This window comes from Argiope bruennichi, chromosome 11 (genome assembly GCF_947563725.1).
Source record: "Argiope bruennichi chromosome 11, qqArgBrue1.1, whole genome shotgun sequence".
NCBI lineage: Eukaryota > Metazoa > Arthropoda > Arachnida > Araneae > Araneidae > Argiope > Argiope bruennichi.
In genome coordinates, this window is record NC_079161.1 from 77,889,897 (window position 1) to 77,911,921 (window position 22,025).

At 29.3% G+C, this 22,025-nt stretch overlaps 1 protein-coding gene across 2 annotated transcripts; it reads left to right on the plus strand.

The window, feature by feature from the left end:
* The first annotated feature begins 139 nt into the window (after positions 1 to 139).
* Positions 140 to 17,576, plus strand: LOC129957624 (HMG box-containing protein 4-like). 2 transcript variants are annotated; one of them, XM_056070043.1, is made up of 8 exons: positions 140 to 353; positions 2,379 to 2,742; positions 4,903 to 5,084; positions 7,964 to 8,224; positions 9,622 to 9,700; positions 13,749 to 13,813; positions 13,968 to 14,216; positions 17,321 to 17,576. In XM_056070043.1, the coding sequence occupies exons 2-8, from the start codon at positions 2,427 to 2,429 to the stop codon at positions 17,486 to 17,488; spliced, it is 1,320 nt and encodes a 439-aa protein (XP_055926018.1). In that variant the 5' UTR covers positions 140 to 353; positions 2,379 to 2,426; the 3' UTR covers positions 17,489 to 17,576. The 2 variants fall into 2 exon arrangements, with proteins under 2 accessions (XP_055926018.1, XP_055926019.1); XM_056070044.1 differs by having other exon boundaries at positions 2,379 to 2,544.
* Positions 17,577 to 22,025: the final 4,449 nt, after the last annotated feature.

The following is a 22,025-nucleotide window of genomic DNA, read 5'->3' on the forward strand; positions in this document are numbered from 1 at the left end:
TTTTAACAATTATGTAGATTTGAAATTTAAAAACATAGTAATGATGTCATAAGTGATTTTTTTATTATTATTATTATTATAATTTTGCAAAAGGCAGTTTGAAAATATTTTTTTAGCCATTTTTGGCATCGTTATTCATTGTTATGATGCCAACAACTGTAAATGTTGAAAGTAATAATAATGTGTAAATAAATTTGTTCTTAGTTTTCCAAGGGATAATATTCTATTTTTGGAATCCCGCATTATTTTTAAAGCTTCTTTGCGCTGTTTTGGAAAACATAGGTTTATGTTTTCGGCGGCCATCTTAGATATTATTTTGTTTTCTTTAAGTGATTCTTGTCAAATATTAAAAGGTAAATGTCTATTTGTAATCATAAGAAGCAGAATTTTCTACTTTTTAAGTGTTTAAATAATGCTATTTAATTTTTTTTGTTATTATATTTCAAAAAAGTGCATTCATCTGTATATCAAACTTTTAACTGTCTAATGTTTTCTTATTGCATGCAAATATATATATATATATATATAAATTGCATGCAAATATATATATATATATATATATATATATATATATATATATATATTTAGGGTAAAGAGAAAAAAAAGTTTTATATTAATGTTTCAATTTTAATTATAAATTGCGAAATTAAATTTTAAAACATATCGAATGTTTGTTAATATTATATTAACTAATGTAAAAAATAAGGCCTGATGACACTTATAACACTTTTTATTGCTTTAACGTTTATAAATTTCTTTGAGAGGGGGATTTTTTTAGTTTGATTCCTATTATAAAACAATGTCCTTATTGGTATTAAACTACCTTTAAAAAAATGATGATAAAAAGCGTTGTTAACCTCCTGGATTTATTTTATTACACACTTTTGGTCTTAAACAGACGTTTGGTTGAAATTCTATAGTAAGTCTGAAAATAAAATGTAGCTTAGAACATTTTAATACAGTTAAAAATTTGAAAAACTTTGTTATTATGCAGAACAAATGAGCTTTGAAAAGAAAAATATTTTTAAATAGAAAAGAAACATATAACTTTAATCAAAATAAAAATTAAATGTTACTAGTATAAAATGTAATGTATCTAATGGTAAAATTGGCTAAATCTCATGACACCTACAGTTTTGATGACATGAAGTAAGTGTATAAATAATACTTAAGAATTATTGATTGAAGAAGATACAAATAAAACTAAACTTCTCATCATTTTTTCAAAATATAGTGTGGAAGAAGTAATTACTCAATTTACTCTAATGATAAGCAGTGGCAGCTCATGCCAAAGCATCTTGGGAGTGCTGCAACTTAAATTTTTGCATTGTATACTGACGATGTCCACATAACTTAATTTTTGTTCTTAATTGATTTTGAATAGTTAAATTATTCGTTAACAAAAAATTATTATGTTTTATTTTTTTATTCATGATGGTTATAGCTGATAAGAAAATTTTGTACTTGTCAGTTGTAACAGTGACCAAAAATTGAATAGAAAAAATTTCTCCAATTTGGGAATTTCAATCATCAAACAATATAGCATATGATTCATACAATCATAATTTTCCATAATAAATAATAATGCGCTTGAGTATATTTTTATAATTTGACGATTTATTTTTCTTGGCACTTTTTCATCACCATTAAATCTGAATTGTCCCGAAAACTTTAATTTAGAAATTATATTTATTAATTAAAAAATTTCCTAATTATTTTCCATATTAAAAGGGTAATATTAGTAACATCTCAGGTTCTTTAACTTTCCCAAACTAGCATATGTGCATTTTTGATGGTTAGATCAAAGGATCAGGTATTAGTTGAAAGATCCTTTTGAACATGTATGTTTGTTTCATATAAAATCTGCTAATTTTGATATAGTATGGAAACGTTTTTTTTATCTTGATTACTTATTCATAATTCAAAATGAAAAATTTGAATTAAATTCAAATGAACAATTTGATACTGTGCAAATAAAATCATGTGTAATAATTAACATAAGTAAACAAACTTTTTCTAAATTCGCTCTTTGACTCACAGTGTAGATAAAACATGTTGTAAAAATCAAAAAATATGCTGAAGTATTTAAAAGTTTTAACTTTAAAGTTTTTAACCTTAAAAATTAATTGAATTTTCTCATTAAAAATTTTTGTAATCAAACACATGTTATTAAGCAAACTTTATCCAAGTTAGATCTCTGACTTATAGTATAAATCAAACTTGTTGTAAGAGCTAAATAAGATGCTGAAGTATTTATATTAATTTAATATAGAATTTTTAAGCCTAAAAAATTAATTAAATTTTCCCATTAAGAATTTTTATAATTAAATATCATTTTTGTGTTAGTTTTCTGTTTGCTGACTCATTCTGTATTTTAGGAAAGACTCTGGGAGAAACTAGTGGAGTTTTATGCATCTTAATCAGAAATGGACACTCCTCAGATATCCCGATCTGGCAGAGTTTTGAAGAAGTCCGCCAAGGTCAAGGAAATGGAAGATTTTGACATCAATGAATTAGACATGCAAGGAAAACCAAGGAAAAAAGGTAGGACCTCTGACGAGTATGATGAATTTGAGGACAAAAGAGTTGCTCCTATCAAAATACCAAAGATGTCCTTGAACCTGCCATCAGGAGCAAAGAGACCCCAGATTATGCCTAAAATGGGGGCTTCTAATGCTATGAAAGCTAAAACAGAAGCAAAGAGATATATGCTTCAAGACTCTGATGTTTCCAAAGAAACTGGTAAATATTTTCTAATTTTTGCCTGTTCATTTTGATGATTCTAAAGAAATAGGTACATGAAAATTATAAATAGTAATGCAGCTATTTTATTTGACCTGATTAAATCAAAATTAAATTAAAAGGCAGCATATAGATTGCATAGTTATTTTTAAAAAATATATATTTTTTAATTTTAATCTTGCAGATGAAATTTTTAAGGCAAATATTTTAATGTGATTACAATGAATGTTAGCACCATAATTAATTTGAAAGAAATTTAATTGATAGCTGCTATAAATTCTGTACAGCTGAAATATCTAATCAAAACTCAAGAAATATGAAAGAAAAATAATATTTAGATTGAATCGCTGTTTAATTTTTTTTTTCAATTGTTACATTGTAGGTTGTTTTATATATAAAACTAAAAATCTTGACGAATCAAAATTTGAGAAAGAAATAAAAATTAATAAAATTTGCAGGTATCATTTTATTTGACCCAAACAATTTGATCTATATTCTTTTGGAATACATTGTTATTAATTCTGCCAAGAATTTTCAAATAGCCTATAATACTGCATACATTTACAAAAAATCATAATGCTAATTTTTTAATATCATTTCAATTATAGCAAAGTTTTTTTAACACTTTTTATTAAGTTTTTCAAATCTGCAGGATATTTAGTTTACAAATATTAATATAGGTAGAAATTAATAACCCATAATCAATATTCGCTTCCAAATCGATGCATATTCCACTTAAAATGCTGAGTACTCTTTTGTCCATCTTTTATTGTTTGTAAAATTTACTTCAGGAAGTTCTTTTATATATTTTCATATAATGTATCAATTATTGCATCTTAATTATTTTGTAGTATAACTATAAAATTTAATTTATAAAAGCTATACCTATGGAAATTTGATTAAAGTTATAATTAATGCATTTTCTTACATTGAAATATATATATATATATATATTGTGATTTGATAAATTATTTCAGTCTTTTGTCCTAAAAATATTATGAATTTGCATTTTTCACATCAAACTGAGGACAGTAAAACTTGACTTAATTTTGTTTATTAATTTTTATAACTTGATAAAATTAATTTGATGGATATTTTTCTTTTTTTCTTCATTTTAAATTTGTATTCAGTTGTAGGAATATATTCATTTCTATAAAAGAAATGCAAAATATGATAAATTTTCAGAAAAATTCAAAATAATAAATATTTAACAAGTTACTGTTTGCAAAGAATGGTTTTGCCAATGACAATCTTTTGAATATTTTATACTAAAGTTAAATCTTTCTGTGTATATTAAACCATTAGATATGCTAAGATTTTGAAAATTATAAGCAAAGTAAATTAGATTAGTATATAGTAAATGAGGAAGTAAAAAAAATAAGACATTTGTCATTTTCTAAACACATTCATTATGCAAAATACATAACAGTATGCTGAAGATAGATTATCAAATAGTATTCAAGCAATAACATACATGTGCACATTGTTTTATTTTTTCTTTTATAAAATGTTTTTTTTTTTTTTTTAAATTTTAAAATAATTTCTTTTAACCAACTCTTATGGTAAAATGTGTTTCTGTTTAAGAATATATATATATATATATATAATATGAATCTGTAAATAAATTATCAAAATACATGCAGATACTATTTGTGATTTAACTAAAGGTATTTCATCATATTCCTTTTCACATGGTATCATAGTACTTAATTTTTCTATTTGAAATAGAAAAATTAAAAATATAATGCCAGTTTCTACCCATTTCGGTTGATGGTATAACTTGTTAGTACTTGAATATTAACTGCAAGCCATCAGTGAACTTTTTACTAAACTGCATGCCTTTTGAAAACTAGCTTTAATGACAAACATGGTCAATAGACTAATATGATATCTTTGTTGCTTTTTTTTTCTTTTCCAATTAGTTGCTGTTATGTGGTTAATATACAAATTCCAACTTTTTAAGTGAATACCAATATATCATTCAAAAATTATATTATTACTTCATCTATTATCTTAGATCCTGTTTTGAGTCATAGGTACAAAGTTTATTTAATGAGCATGATTTGCAAATAGTTTTATTAACTAGATAAATAGTTTTGCTATTTCTCATTAAGCTTGATAAATTAATATGCTTATTCCTTAGTTTATCTTTTAATTTAGACACGAGTTCAGCTTCAAGTGAGACATCAACTTCTTCTCCATCATCATCTGAAGAATCTGATGGAGAGTTACCAGATGTGCGCCAAAGATACTCCCATGTTGATGTGAAGGCTGGCTCATTGATACAAAATGTCCAACATTCTCCTCAACAAGAAAAAGTCATTGTAGAACAATACAGACAGGTTTGTTGGTTTGGCACTTTTTTTTCCCCCAATCATTTGTTCCTTTCTACTATAAATCTTAATCTATAAGTACTCATATGAGGTTTTATATCCCATTATTTTTCTTGCATTGATAAGTTCAAGGAATGTTTTTAAACTTATAATTGTCACTTCTTGTATCTTCATGAATAATTTAGATTGTGATTAAAATGGCAGATATGAGGGAAAAAAGAGACTAATTTTTTACTGGGAATTTGGAGGTAGGTTTACCAAGTGCTAATGAGTTGAAATGTGGGTAAAAATTTCAAATCACTTAAAATTATGATTATGTCAACAAATACAAACCATATTTAACATTTGTAATTTTTATATATTTTTAATATTATTATATATATACACACACATACATATACATACTATAATATAAACTATCTAAATAGGCTATAATCCTGTTAACTATATCTCATATATGACTGGCACAGATTAATTACAAAAGTTGCTATAGAAAATTTTACACACATTACATTGGCAGAGTACTTAAGGAAGGAAAAAAATCATTAATATAGTTCACTTTAACTGTAAATAAATAATTGCATTAAAAATTTAACTTCCCTGTTATGGGATCTTCTCTGTACATAATGTTCACAAACACTCAAATTAAAACTAATCATTGAAAACTGGATAAAAAAAATAGCAATATTCGAACAGAAAAAAAAAATGCATTGCTAAATACAAAATATAAACAATTACGAAACGAAAATAACAGAAATAATTTCCAATTTTCCTTTGAAGCAAAAATAAAATGAAATAGCATAATATAAAATAATAAAAAATAGTCCTTAATTCTTTGATTCATTAAGCATAAATAAAATTCATAAATTCATTCAGATCTTAGTTGAATTCAGCATAAAAATATATAAATAAATTGCCAAGTTTACAATATCGTAACTAATTTTTATATGTGCTTAGCTATTAGATTTTGCAATGGAGGGGATGTTTTTAAATTCGTCCCATTGCTATAGATGGTGCAGGCAATTATATGAACTTGATTTAATTTTATCTAAATAAAAGGGGGGGGGCAAGAAGTAATGAAAAAAAAATATTGAATATCATAAACAAGTAAATATTCCTTTTTCTTATTGAAAGTTGTATTTGTATCTGAAATATGACTTATATGCAGAAAAAAAAAATACTTTTATATTAAGAGAGACATTTTTTTTTATCAATAAAAGAACCTATAAAATTAGAGAGGGATCAGTATAACCTTGTGCATGCATTTATGTTCTAAAAGTGGAAAGGTTCTGAAAGTGAAAAGCTGAAAGGTTAAAAAAAATAATAATAAATAAATACAATTTTTATATTAATTCAGTCAAAATTTTTGCTAACCTGATAGCAGCCAAAAATTTGTATCATAATAATTTGCATTAATATGATGGCAACCAATAGGCATGTCAATTTTACCACATATTACTATCTTACATTGCTATTAATGTTATAAGTTTTTTTTAATTAATATATTTTAGCTAATCCATTTGTAAGAAAATGACATTTTGAGCCAGTACTAATTTTTCTTGATTTCAGCTGTTGAGATATGAAGCAAGTACAAAATTCCTTAAGTGTAATAATTAAAAGAGTTTTGGAAATTTGATGGTGTGGTTCTTAATGTTTAGAATTATGAATTCTTTTTGAGATTTCAGGATTTTCAATTGATGTTTATGAGAAATATTTTTACTTGAATTTTGTAATTGATTATGGTTTTGAATGCGAATCTTATATATATAAGATATATAAATTTGATCGATATATAAATAGATATATAAATTTAAGTATATAAATATTAGATATATAAATTTAGATATTAGATATATAAATAAATTTGTACTTGGATATATGTTTAACATTATATAATTATAAAAATACTGCTCAGTTTTATATTAGTTGTATCTGTATTTCCATGCTTTCTATTGGAGAAAAGAAAAAATCAAAATATTTTCTCTTTAAGAATATTTTGAATGTTACGATAGTATATTAAAGCAAATGTTTTTAATTGAACCTATTATAAATTCTGTAGATAATCATTTCTTCATAGAATTTATTTTCTAATATAGATAATTGAAAAAAAATTATAATTTAAACATTGAATATAATAATAACAGTATGGCATATTTTGGTAATTCATAGAAATGACAAATTGAGTACTAGTCTGATCAGAAAGTATAAGAATGAAATATGTAGAAAAAAATTGAAAGCACTAAGATTTTACTAATTAAAAAGTTTTAAAAAATGAAATTTTAGATAGAATTTAGAATTTTCATCTCATTATATTCTTTCTTCTGATTTTTCCAAATATTGGTTTCCTATTTGCGTTTGGCATCTGGGTTTAAACATAATGACAAAAATTGCTTGTTTTTAGTCAGATTAGTTCTGGAACATGAGTGAAGATGCTTGCGTGGCTTCTGAGAACAGGCTCGCTGATTTGAAATTGCTCACTGATTTGTTTTGTTTAGATAGCAAAAATAAAAGTTCTTTAAGCTAAAGTCCATTGTTTAATTACTACCTAGTTATTGATCACAAACAAGCTACTTACCATTTATTGATTTAGCCAAGCAATTTTGTGCTGGATAAAGATTAAATCTAAAGAATTGAGAAATAAAAGCTGTTTAATCTACTTTGTCCAAAATGCAATTCTTTCAAAAAGGAAAAAAAGTCAGAAATTCAACTGAAAAATGTATAGATAAAAATAATTGGCATGAAGAAGAATGTTTTTTATTTATTTTTTTATTTTGTTTTATTATTATTATTATTATTTTGTATGTTAAATTCAAAACTGTAATCCAGCAGATTATTGTCAGTGGTTTATTTATTCAGTTTTTTAAAAAAACTTTTTTATTTCTCCCCAGTTTGAATCACCAATCACATTTGGAGATCACAGCAGTGAAGCTGCAATGGATGCCAGTGATGATGATGAAAGTGATTCTGGTCTTGTCATTGCTGAGGAATCGAATGATTCATTCCTCTCAAGAGGTGGGAAATCTGCAGCAAAAAAGAAACCAGTTAAGAAAGATCCTTCTTATCCAGCAAGGAAAGGTGGGCCGGCAAAAAAACGCCCTCCAGCCAATCGAAATTCAACTGGTGCTGTAGCTGCTAAAAAGGAAAAACCAGTAAGTAAATGTTTTTGTATGTAGAGTTAGTGATTTAGTAATTGTGACATATTGGTGGTTTGTGTGTGGAGGAGGGTCAGGGTATTAGATTTTCTCTATATTGTTTTGAAGATTATTGTTAATAAATATGTAGGATAGATAAGACAGGAATCCTAGAGATGAAATTGTGATCTTAAGAAAGGAATATCAGTTGAAGAACCTTTTTAAGCCATTGGAAGGTATGATCTGTGGTAATAAAGGAGTAAATTAAAAGAATCTACTGTCTTATTTTATTAAAAAAAATAATTCTGCATAATAAAATGAGGATTTTCTTTATTAGAAATAAGCCTGCAGTTTTCTTTAATGTTTTGAAAGTGTATATATTTATACTATGCATTGTACATGTTTCTTGTTTCTTGCAATTAAATTTGTCAATTTTATTTTGAATTTATTTTAAAATGTGTACAAACCTATAAAGAAAGATTAATATACTAACTAGTATAACAATACACTTGGTATGAAAAGTTGTTTTTTTTAACTTATTTATTTATTTTTTGTTGAAAATTTGTTGTACAGAAATCAGCAATGAAATGAATCAATACTTTTTTTTACAAATAAGAAACTAATTATTATTTAATTCATTTGAAATATATATGTATATAATTTTAATAGTATACCAAATTTCATGTTTATACATCTGAAACTGTATTTGCACTGCAGATTATGAATATTTTAGTTAAATAACTAATTCTTTCCTTTATATTCGGAATTTTTTTATTATTAAGTAAAGTATTTTTTGAATTTTCAAATTAATAATAAAATTAATGTAGATTTCACTGATAAGTGTGATACATCTTCAGTTGTATGATTACTGTAGAAGATTTTAAAGAGATTTGATTTGAAGTGCCATCAGGGATATGAAATTGAATTTTGAACTGATGCAAATTAAAAATTATAGGCTTAAAAAGAAAAGAAGAAAAAAATCTTAAAGATATTAATGCATTCCAAAACAACTGCAGTATTATGAAAAAATAATCATCATCTTAGAGCTAAAGCTTAAAAATCAATAAGTGATTTTGCTATTATTTGTATAAGTTTCCCCATCACAAAATGAAGTTCATTGGACTGGAATTAGTTAGAACTATTTATTTATCAATTAAATTTTTTCTGAATTTATTATGTAAAAATGTAGTTTTATTGTGTTTGTTATACTGTTATATTTTCTTTTCCAAAACTGATTGCTTACATATTAGAATTGTTTTAAACTGATTATTTTAAAACTAATTTTGTCTTGTGTGTTATTCATATCACGTTATTTTTGTATCTAAAAATAATTTAATTTTATTAATTCAGTTCATTTACATTTTTGAAAATTATCTTCTAATATATATATATATATTTAAACAACTAAATTGTAGGCTGGAAAGCAAAAACCTCTGACAGCATATATGCTCTGGTGCAGTGAAAACAGGAAAAAAGTTGCTGCTGGTCATATAGGTATAAGCTATTTTATTATATAAATCTTGTTATAAAGAATTGATTTTGATAAATCTACGTAAAATCAGATTTTAACTAGTTTTACTTTTTCATCTGCCTTGTGTTCTATATCATAGTTAGTATTATGATGCTTTCCTGACTCCCCTTTTCCCCCTTCACATTCATTTATATTTTAAAGGATGTTCATAGAATGTTTGTGCTTAATATAGTTAAGCTGTTTTACCATATCAATTAAGAACTATACGAAAGTTATTTCCTTACAATTGCAATTTTGAACTGTGTTCAGTGGTTAAAACAATACCTCAGACAGTGGATTTCCTTGCCAAATTTTGGAGTGATACCAATAATAGAATAAGTTTGGGTGCAGTTAAAAATAGACGTAAACTGCTAAAAAGAATTTGTAAAATGATTTAAAGAATTTAATGAATTTATTATTATTTTGAGGAAGGATGGAAGCCTTTAGAATTTTCATATTTGGAAATTTAATTTAAAATTTGCTTATTTTTCAGGATTATTGTTGATTCCGAAAAATATTAATAAATTATGTTCTCTGGTGGGCAGAACTATTATATGCTGTTGCAATAATAATTATGTTTGAAAGCCAAGAATAGAAAAGAACATTCTTTAGGAATTTTATTTTTCAAGTGGATGCGAAAACATCAGAAAATTAACTATATAGTACAATTTACATGCTATTCTAATGAAGCAATAAATTAAGAGATTTTCTAAAAATGAATTATTTTTTAAAGAAAAAAAAATAAGGTAATTTTAATTTATACAAGGATATCGTGAGATTAAAATAGTAAATCAAAACTGTTATTTAAAAATATTCTATTCATATTTGATTGATTACTAGTTATTGTCTAAAATTATTTATTTTCTTATTGCTGTTAGTTAGATCAACTGTGTTTTGCATAACTTTGAATTCTCTGTGTAAACAGATTCACAATAGCTAAACTTCTTTCAATTCTTCATCGCCTTATCCGTCTATAATATTATGCAAAACTTGGGAAGGGAATAACACCTTTATTACAGCATCTACTAAAATGTTTTGGAAAGATCATTTCTGCTAGTTTATTTGTGAAAAATTTATGCATGATGGAGAAAAAAAGTATGAAATTTTTGTGATTAGCATGTTTAATTTATTAAAAGAAAACTGACATTCCGCAAACTCAGGATTCATATAAGCCTGGTTTATAAATCGAATTTTAAATTTCTTCAGTCCATTCCCTTCCAAGTATCTTGTTCTATTTATGTAGTTATAAGATTCATTGGGTTTATAATCTAGCCGAACATTATATCTGTGCCATATTTCAATAGATTTAACAATTTCTTTTGTTTAAATATTTATTGATTATTCACTTTATTATTTACTATTTGATTTCTTTACAATGCCAACTTATTAGTTAAACTATGTATCCTGGTTACTTTATGCAAAAATTATGTTAAAATTGTTTGCTACTATTATAACAATTTTGTAATTGACTTAGTTTAATATAAAATAAAGAAAAATCAGTTTGCATTGTATTGACTAAATCTCACTTCTTAAATACATCTGGAAATCATTTTTTCCTCAGTAAGTAACTTTATTCCATGATAATTCAGTTTGAAAATAAGATAGCAAATTTTATAAATAATAAGTTTATTAGTTGTGTGTATCTGCATAGAAAAATAATTTTAGTTTTTCTTATCTTGAAAGTATAGCACTTCTCTGTCATAAATAAAACAGCAATAATTTATAAATAACTAATTTATTTATTGTACAGTATAAAAAGTGCCTTTGTAGAGATCTGTGAATTTTTAAAGTCTGTTTAATTTTTATTTGCTATGCAAATAATCATATCCGCTTAAATTCCTCCAAACTTTTTTTCTTTTTCATGTTATAAAACTCATAAAATGTGTGTTATTTTTATTATACTAAACTTTTTTTTAAATTTTAAAATTTGTCTTATATACAGAATTTCTGCTCTTATTGTGGTCCAATGGCTGATTTCTAAACTACTACAGATAGGCTTAATTCTACTATCTAAACTACTAGAGATAATTTCACTTGGAAATATGCTTTCAATGGCAGGAAAAATAATATTTTATGTTGTTTGAATCAATAAATGCATTTCAGTAGAATTTATGAATTTAATTTTTTATATAGTCCTATCAATCATATTATGTGTTTTAGTTGACACGTTAAAACATTCAATTAAAAAAAAATGTAGCTTTTATAATTAAAATCTACCAAGTGGTAACTCTTTAACCTAAATGGGGTATTATATACCAATTTATTTTGAGGAACAATTTGAAAAAAAAAAAAAATGTTTGATGAAATTTAAAAAAAAAATATCTTTATATATTTTTTTAGTGTTTTTGTATTCAGTAGAGAAGTATAAATATATATTCCACTTGTGCATAGATAATAATAGAAATCTTATATAGCTTGTTTCATAAAAATGTAATAAAATATTATAAATCATAACATATTATTATAAGCAGCTAAAAGTTTGCATCATAGAAAAAGGATTCAAATTTTCATTTGGCCATTGATAATTTATGTATACTCTATCATAATTATTGTTTATATTTAAAAGCATAAATATATTTTTTCTTCCCTTTCTCCCCCCCCCCCCCCCCCCCGCTGTGCAAGTAGTTGAATTCCCATAGCTCAAATGTAAAATGCACATTTTAGCACAAAAAGTATATATTGTAATGTCCTGATCTAGACTAATCAAATAACGAAGCAGAATTTTGAGACAATTCTTTATTTTACAGCCCTATATATACAAAGAACAACTTGTTCTAATCTTGGTTAAATAAATAGATATTTACACCTGTAGTAGGAGATACAACAGTCAAAATCGGAGGGTTTTTTTGAAACTCAGTTCTTTATCTCGTCAACACAATCATTTCAGGGGTAGTTTCTCAGACTCTGAACTTGTGGCTATAGTCCAACAGTTTCTGCAATTCGTTTCTGCACTCCCTCTAAAAAAAATCTCTGCGCTTTATTTCGGTGACAATTTCCACCTTTTAATTTACATTGGTCATTTGAGCTCTCCTTCGGCCAATCGGGGTTCAGCCATATGCTCTCTCAGCGGTGCCAGTGGGTCGTGGGAAGGTCCTTTCACAAAGAGAAACATGTAGCATCCAGATGCTTGGACACCTCTTTCTCTTTGAAGTTACTATCAATACCTCTGGGACGAGGAATTCCATATGTGGTCTGTCATTGTAGTTGCTACTGAACAGATGCGAGACCACCCAGGTGAAAAGATCCACCATCTGGCTATCTCGAGGAGTTTAGTAACAGTGACAACACAATGAATCAGTACAACACAATGTCTTATCAGTACTGGGAAACAGGGAATGTTACAATATAGATATGAAATGCAACTTGGAAGATGTTTCTGAAATAAAATGTCTAAAAAAAAATTGGACTAAGAAAATAAAAAAAGATTGGCTATATATATTTATATATAGAATAAAATATTTTATTAAATAGTAATAAATTAAATATTTAATAAAATATTTTTGAAGTAATAGTTACACTTCTTTATTTAAAATACAAAAAAAAAAAAAAAAAAAAAAAATCAGTATTACAACAATGTATAAATTCACTTTGTAAATTATCGTATAAGGTTTTCTCTCATTTCAAAATTTAGTTATGAAATCCATTTAAAGTGGCGATTTTCAATGTTTCAGGACTCGTTTAATTTCAGCAACAAAAGAATGTTTTTTATTTAAAATGTTATAATTTCAAAAATATTTTATTAAATGTGATTGATAAGACCAGGAAACTATATAAAAGGTTAGCATTTGTAATTTCTTAAAAAATGTATTTATTGGTTCAAACAGCATAAAATGTAATTCTTTTCAATATTTAAAGCATTTTTTCCCAATTGGAATCATATGTTTTATCTCTATTGGCTTAGAAATCAGCTATTAGACCTCGATAATAGTTGACAACCTCTATATAAAGTTTTATATTTCAAAGCATAAATAAAATAAGTTTAATCTCAAAGAATATTTCCTAATGTGCTTATTTACTTTAATTTTTATGTAGGATTTGGAAATATAGGAAAAAAATTGGGAGAAGCATGGCAAGCCTTGCCTGATAAAGAAAAGATGGTTAGTAAAGAAATATATTGAAAAATTCTTAAATTTATAATAAAGTTCATACTAATTATATAACTAATGTTTATTAAGGTTTTTTTTTTCCTAAAAATTTTAATGAAAGATGATACTGAAGAAATGATGATTAATTACATTTCCTCTTTCTAAGGCTTGGAGAAGAAAGGCCAAGAAACTGGCCTTGAAAAATTCTGGAGGCCTTATCAGCACTGGACCAGCTAATGATTCCTCTACCAAGGTTATCAGTCGCTCCACAATGAGCATTGGTAGTGAGAGTCCTTTGCACAATTCAGGTGAATCTACTCGAGCACTTGGAACATCTGCTATTGATTCTGCTGCCTATCTCAAGCTGCTTGGAGATTCATTAAGCGTGATTGGACAAAGACTTACAGAGCATGAGGTAATTTGTTAATGGATTTTTCTTTGAAGTGGTTATAAAATATTTTATTAGAAGTTTTTAATGATTTCAGTCATAAAAACTGAATACCATCCATATAATCTCATATGAAAATTTTATAAATAATTTTATTTGTATAAAAAGATAATAGAGCCGCCATTTAAAAAAATTTCTCTGAATTTTTACTTTGGATGATGCTTAGCTACTATTTATCCTCCATATTACAAAACATATATACATATATATATGTAATGATATTTTAAAATTTAATTTAAACTTAATTAATTTCCTATTTTTTAGTTCAATTCAGCGCACATTAACTTTATTCTAAAATATTCTCTTATTTCCTGATCCCATTCCACTTTTCCAATTTAATTAATGCAACAGAAAGCTCTGTAAAAATACTTTCCTCACCAGTTCCCATACTTCTGAGTGAAGGGATAAAAAATTGCTGACCTAAACCAATCCTTCTAAAAGATCCATATGATTCCCTTGCTTGGGTCGACATATTTAGGTAATCCCTATCGGAATCTTGTGGTATATAAGTACTGAGAAAAGTATTTTCCCTCTCCTCATTTTCTCTTATGTTGTTCTGTGTGATATATTTTGTCGCTTCTGCTTGTACATAAATCATGCCTCCCAGGATAGAATAAAACGAAGTTAAAATAGCAAAGTCTCTTCTCTGTCTTCAACCACAGCTCTGCTTTAAAAATTTTTAAAATCATGTTTTTATATAAATATATATATTGTCAAGAGCCACGATTTTTTAAAAAATATATATGTATTAAAAAATCAGGTGCCATAAAATGGGTCAGTATTTAAATTATGTGGGAGTTATTGAAGAAGGTAAGAGTGCTCTAATTTTCTTCATATTGATGAAATTACCATGATTATGCAATATCTTATGAAGAATGGCATATTACAAAATGTTCAGAAATGTAGAAGATACTATAATGAATGATGATAATTATAAAAATTTTATTAAAGAAACATTTAAAAAATCGTTGTCTCAAAACAGTATAACTTAAGATATGTTTTAATTTTTACAAGAGCATGTATTCTTCTCAGTAATATAAAGCAGAGCAATCAAAACAAGATTTGAGATTTTGCAATTTAGGATTATATTAAAATTAATAAAATGTGTTAATAAGTTTCAACACCCTCTCCCCCCCCCCATTTTTGTAACTTGATATACAAATTACTTTTTAACAATTTTTTTTAGTAAACGTTTTTATGTTGAATGATGAGATGTTAAAAATGTTGTTCTGTATTTACAAATTTAAGGAAAAAAAAAAAACTGCACTTTATATAATTCTACAAAAGTATTTAGTAGATTATCAGTAATTCAGCAAATATCAGACCAAACTGACTAATAACAACAGACGTATTAAGAAAAGTACCAATTTAGTGTAGGTTTGTTTTGGGAGTATATTTTGATAGCAAAATCTATATTTATTTTAGAGAATTACATAGTTCTTAGTAACTATCATATAATTTCATTCTAAATCATAGCAGCAGTTTATTGTTTACTTCAATCCTAGGGCAGTATTATTAGCATGCAGTGAATTATTTTTCCTGTAAAACTTTTCTTTTGCTCTTCTGGAAATGTCAGGCTATCTGAGGGGCTGAATTACTGAGAGTATTGTAATTCAACATAACAAAAACCATACTTTTCTTTGATAGCCAAATGTCCATGACAGTAAATTAATTATCTCTTTCATCTCTAAATTGCATGTATTATTATAGTTTTTGGTTTACCATATGAGACTGGCCTTGTTTTAAATTGTTACAAAAATTTAGAATTGAAAGATGAATTTGCATGTAGTTGCTCATATGGAGGAGATGATTCATTCTGTTTTTATCCTCTACCATGGATGTTGAAGCACTGAAATTCTCATAGTAGCTGCAAGACTAATAAAGTCATCATATTACTGCAATATCAGTATGCACCCCCCCCCCCGTTTTCTTGTCATTGCAGAACTTGGAAGTTAAATAAAGGGTGCGGCAAAAAAACTCGGACAAAGTTATTACATCATAGAATAGAAATTAATTCATTTCTTTTTAATTTTTGTTCATTTCTTTTTGTTTATCACTTCAATTATAACATATTTTATAATGTATCTTTTAGTTTACATAGTGATTTTTGTCTTTTTTACTATGCCAAGCAAAAGATATGATATTTTAGAGTTGGAAACAAACAGTATGAAGTCGTTTATTTGATTAATGTACCTCTGCAAACAGTGTCTGATGCAATCTATTGTTTCAAAGAGCTTGGCAATGATAGTCAAAGCCCAGGAAGAGAATGTATGGTGAACATTTTCAGTAGCCTTAAGATTATCAAAAAGCGAATTCAATGAAATTCGAAGGATTCCATGAGAAAGATCGTTCGTGAACTGGAATAAGGGACCGATCAGTGCAACGATTGGCAAAAACGGAGCTTGGACTGAAACCTTACAAACCTCTCACTGTAATTCGTGCGGCTCTAAAGACGTCAAAAACTTTTGAAACGGGCCACAAGTCAACGCTGAAAGAGATTCCTTTTCACTAATGAGAAGCCCTTTACCTTCCAAAATCTCATAACTCTTAGAACTATAGGATCTAGTCTGTAGATGTTCCAAGCACTTCAGCAAGAGCTGAACATATCAAAAATGAATTTTTACTATGTCGGTCATGCCGCTTGTGCGAAATTTGCACAAGCGGCAAAACATCTCTGACTTTGGATGAGAGCGTGAAAATGAATCAAAAAGTCTACCAGCGGGTTATGTTAAAAATTGTTTGTCCAAGTTTTTCTGCCGCAGCCTGTAGAAAACATTTTTTTTTTTTCACTAAGAACAATTAATCTAAAACTTAATTATCTAACGACAAATAAAAGTATTAAAACAAGCAGGAATTATTGCAGATTTTAATACATATTAGCTTTTTAAAGAAGTAGTTTGAATTTTTTAAAAAAGTATTAAATTGCAACTGTAGTGGAAAAAAAATTGCTTCATTTACAAGAATTGTCACGTAAGGGGATTGATACCTGTGTAATTAACTTGGAAATTATATATATTGCTTGTATTTAAATACTTTGTTGAAGTCTTGTTATTTATTTAATTTATTAATAGGGTCAACTGGCTGTGTCAGGAATATTCTCCGTGCTTTTGGATACAATTCTTTGTGTTGTGGGCCCTCTTCTGTGTCTGACTTCCGAATCTCCTGTTCTCAACAGCCTCCCTCAAGATGTATCACGGAGAACTTTGGACAGTATTGCATATTTTATGCCTGGATTGTAAATAGTAAAAAACACGGGCATTCATCTTCACATCTGTGCATAATGACATATGTAACTTTTACTGTGTAATAAATTTTCTTTTCATTGCATTGTAACTATTGTAATAAACACTAAACATTTATAACTATACTATTTTCCCTCCCCTACTCCCTTCAAACATATTAAGTAATTAAAGTAAAGTATTCAACTATCACGTAGGAAAATGCAGAGTATCTAACAGTCACAATAAAAAAAAAAAAAAAAAAAAAATTACTAGTGTTTTTAGTCAGAATTTCCTAGCATTAATTATCAAAAAAAAAAATTCTTTAAAAATAATTGTAATGCTTCTCATATATCTAGAAGAAAGCCTTCTTATATTAAATGCCTGTATATTTATAAAGTTTCAATCCATGTATTAACAAACTCTATTCCCTTTCTCAAATTTTCAAAAGAAAGGGAAAAAAAACTGAAATTTTTGAAACCAACAGTGAATCTGACAGATTTGTTTTTCACATTTGATATGAACAATAGAACATTCAAGGTGCACCGTTGTAAATAAAAATCTGCCATATTCATTTTTTTGTTTCAAAAAAAATTCCTCTCAGGGAACTAGAAGTCGAAGATAGTTCTTTTTCATCTAAGTTACTATTTTCAAATTCCTTTCAATTTTTACACAAAAAGCAACAAGAATAGTCTTCCCAAAACATTGTTGCATACCCTCCAATTAATCCCCCCCCTCCTCTACTCGCATAAAATTGTGGACTATGAATAAGGCCACCATGAAGGTGTTTAATAATTCCATGGAAAGTAGTTACAAATTACAGATCTGGTGACAGTTACAAAATGTAGATCTTTGATATGAATCTAGCATTTTTACTGAATCAGTTTTGAGAATACATATTATTACGAAGTGATAAAAACGTATCCCTGACATGCCGACCTTGGCGACAAAAGTTGGCGACCTTGGCGATAAATGTTGTCGACCTTGACGACGAAAGGAATCTTCTAGAAGACTCCAGATGGTCCCAACATTATATCACCGAGACCAGTTTTTCCTTGAAACTTGGAGAAAGTTCTGAGATTACGCCACTTCCTGTAAATGACATCACTTCCTGTGGGAAGACTATAAAAAAAAGCAAGCACTCGAGACCGGGAGATTTTTGTAGGCCACGGCAAAGTATAGACAGCAAAGCACTGTGAAGTCTCTCCTTGCCGGGGCTAGGCGCCCCGTCAACCCAACCATCAAGACCGGGAGATTTTTGGAGAGGATTAAACAGCAAGCAAGCAAGCTGCTGAACTAACGATTGATTAGCGGTATTTGTAGAAGAAAAATTTACATTTGGTGTCAGAAGTGGGATTAGTTGGATTTTCCTGTGTATGCCTTGGACCAGAGGAATGGATGAAAAATTCACAGAGCTACTTGCCATGATGGCAGAGATAAAAGCTGGACAGGACGTAATGAGGAAAGACCAAAAGGAATTGAAAGATCAGATTCAGATGCAGGTCGAGAGTCAAATCAAGGGAATTAAGGATCACGTTAATAGTTGCGTAGAGAAGATAGAAGAAGACGTCCAGAGTGTCGAGAGGGAGATTGGAGTAGTGAAGGTCGAGGCTCGAACCAATATCGAAGCAGTTCAGGAGAGGATCGGCAATCTCGAGAAGAGACTTAGTGAACTCGAGGACAGACCAAACAACTTCCTACCGAATTCAGAATTCTCGTATACCAGGCCGACAGTCAAACCATTGGCATGTGATGGACAGACATCATGGACTGTTTTTGAAAGCCAATTTGATGTTGTCAGTTCTACAAACGGATGGACAGATGTTGTAAAAGCCAGCCAACTTGTAACATCTCTCCGAGGATCAGCGGCGGAGGTTCTTCAAGGAATTCCATCAGAAAAGCTGACGGACCTAATGACAGTTGAAGAAGCCTTAGAATCCAGATTTGGGGACAGCCATCTAACCTAATTTTACAGAACAGAGCTGAAGACAAGACGACAAAAGGCAGGAGAAAGCCATCAAGTTTTGGCCGCGGATGTGCAGCGATTAATGAGCCTGGCATACGTTGAATGCCCTCGGGATGTTCGGGAAAGCATAGCAGTGCAGTATTTCGTCGATGCCATCAGAGACGAAGACACACAGCTTGCAACGAGGCTAACAGATGAAAAAGATCTAAAATCAGCTCTAGCTTATAGCATGAAGTATGAGGCTGCAAAAACTGTTTCCCGGAGTCCCAGATACGTCAGACCGATTGAGATTCAGAATGATGCCGGCAGGAAAAGTGATGACAAATTTGAATCACTCTGCAGTATGCTGGAAAAGTTATTGAACAGTCGTGATGGTGAAAAGAATAACATCCCTCGCCAAAACCCGAATGTGACTTGCTGGAGGTGCAACAAGAAGGGGCACTTACAGAGCGAGTGCTCGGTGGTTGTTTCCAACCAGGGAAACTAACTCATGGCCGTCTTGCGGGACGAAGGCTGCCTTTTCTGAATGAAGCCCCTGAAGAAGGACTGAGAGTTTCTGCTCTTAGTGGAAATAAAAATGGACTTTACTTAGAAGGACTTATTTGCGACATCCAATGTATGATGGTAGATACGGGAGCAAATGTCACACTTTTAAGAACAGACTTGGCCCAGAAATTAAAAGAACAATTTTATTACACAGCTCCTAATATTTCTTTAAAGACTGCTACAGGTGAAAATGCGCAATACATGGCAAATTAGATGCATCTATTGAATTGGGATCAAGAAAATTTCATCATAAGATCTACATAGCTGACATCGCCGATCCCTGTATTCTAGGTCTGGATTTCCTTCAAAAATTTAACTTTACTGTAGACCTTAAGAGAAAAGAGATACGGACAGCAGGGAAGAAATCCCTCTGTTTTCAGCCGATGTACAGAATTCAAAGTCATGTTCTGTATTGGCCAAGGAGAGAACTTTAATACCGCCAAGATCTGAATGTCTTATCCAGGGGGTTTCTGAAGTTTCTGCACCGTTCAGATACGCCGTAACAGACTTTCCTAGTCAAGTTTCCCAAAAGGGTGTGCTTGTGGCGGCCTCACTGGTTGATTTGAAGGCGGAAGCCATCCCCGTTCGAGTATTGAATCTGAACAATAAACCCAAGATCGTGAGCAAAGGAACTGTTATTACGTCGTGTGATCCGGTGGTGGATATCGTCGCTGTCCATCATAAGATCTACATATAAGTTTTCTGGAGCACATCCTCCAATAATTTTGGAGAATCTTGAAGGACTTGATGAACAGCAAAAGAAAGAAGTAAGAAAATTACTTAATGAATTTCAAAGCTTGTTTTCGATCTGTGACTCTGATGTTGGCCGGTGCAAAATGGCACAACATAGAATCGATACCGGTGACCATCCACCAATTAAACAACACCCCAGACAATTGCCCCTTGCAAAGAAGGAAGAAACAGAGAAACTAATTAAAGAAATGGTTGACAACGAAATAATTGAGGAAACGTCTAGCCCTTGGGCTTCGCCTATTGTTCTTGTCAAAAAGAAAGACGGATCGACTAGATTCTGTGTAGACTACAGGAAATTGAACGAATTTACTAAAAAAGACAGTTATCCTCTACCGCGAATAGACGATACCCTGAATGCTTTGAACGGAAATCAATGGTTCACGACGCTGGATTTGAAAAGTGGATACTGACAGGTAGATATCCGACCTGAAGATAGAGAAAAGACGGCCTTCACCACCGGACAAAGCCTTTGGCAATTCAAGGTAATGCCTTGCGGACTTTGTAATGCTTCTGCCACATTCGAAAGACTAATGGAGACAGTATTACGTAGACTATCGTTTGAAGCCTGATTAGTGTATTTAGATGACATCATTGTAGTAGGACGAACATTTGAATAACCTTCGGAAAGTATTCCAGAGACTACAGAAAGCCAACCTTAAGTTAAGCCCTAAGAAAGGCCGATTCTTCCAAAAGCAGGTAGTTTACCTCGGACATGTTATTTCAGCAGAGGGAGTTACAACCGATCCACAGAAAATTAAGGCAGTAGTCGATTGGCCTCGTCCAGAGACAGTGCGTGATCTTCGAAGTTTCCTTGGACTGTGTACTTATTATCGACGCTTTGTAAAAAAAAATTTCTACAATAGCAAGACCTTTACACAAATTAACTGAAGCTAAATCTAAATTTAATTGGACAGAAGAATGCGATAACTCTTTCAACAGTTTAAAGCAGGCTTTGACAACTCCCCCTGTCTTGACCTACCCTCGGACTGACAAAGATTTTATATTGGATACGGATGCTAGTAATGAAGGAATAGGGTCTGTGCTATCCCAAAAGATTGGAAATGAAGAACGTGTCATCGCTTACTTCAGCAAGAGCTTGGGTAAGCCAGAAAGAAATTATTGTGTCACACGTAAAGAATTACTAGCCATTGTAAAGTCTGTAGAGCATTTCCATCACTATCTCTATGGACGGAAATTTCTTCTCCGGACTGATCATGCTTCCTTGAGATGGCTTTTAAATTTTAAAGAACCTGAAGGTCAGATAGCTCGCTGGATTCAAAGACTTAAGGAGTA

Bases quoted from the DNA above. Each gene is read 5' to 3' on its own strand.
- LOC129957624 (XM_056070043.1), top strand. From the start codon at position 2,427: ATGGACACTCCTCAGATATCCCGATCTGGCAGAGTTTTGAAGAAGTCC. The intron at 5,085-7,963 runs GTTTGTTGGTTT...ATTTCTCCCCAG, and splicing joins TTGTAGAACAATACAGACAG to TTTGAATCACCAATCACATT. The intron at 8,225-9,621 runs GTAAGTAAATGT...ACTAAATTGTAG, and splicing joins CTGCTAAAAAGGAAAAACCA to GCTGGAAAGCAAAAACCTCT.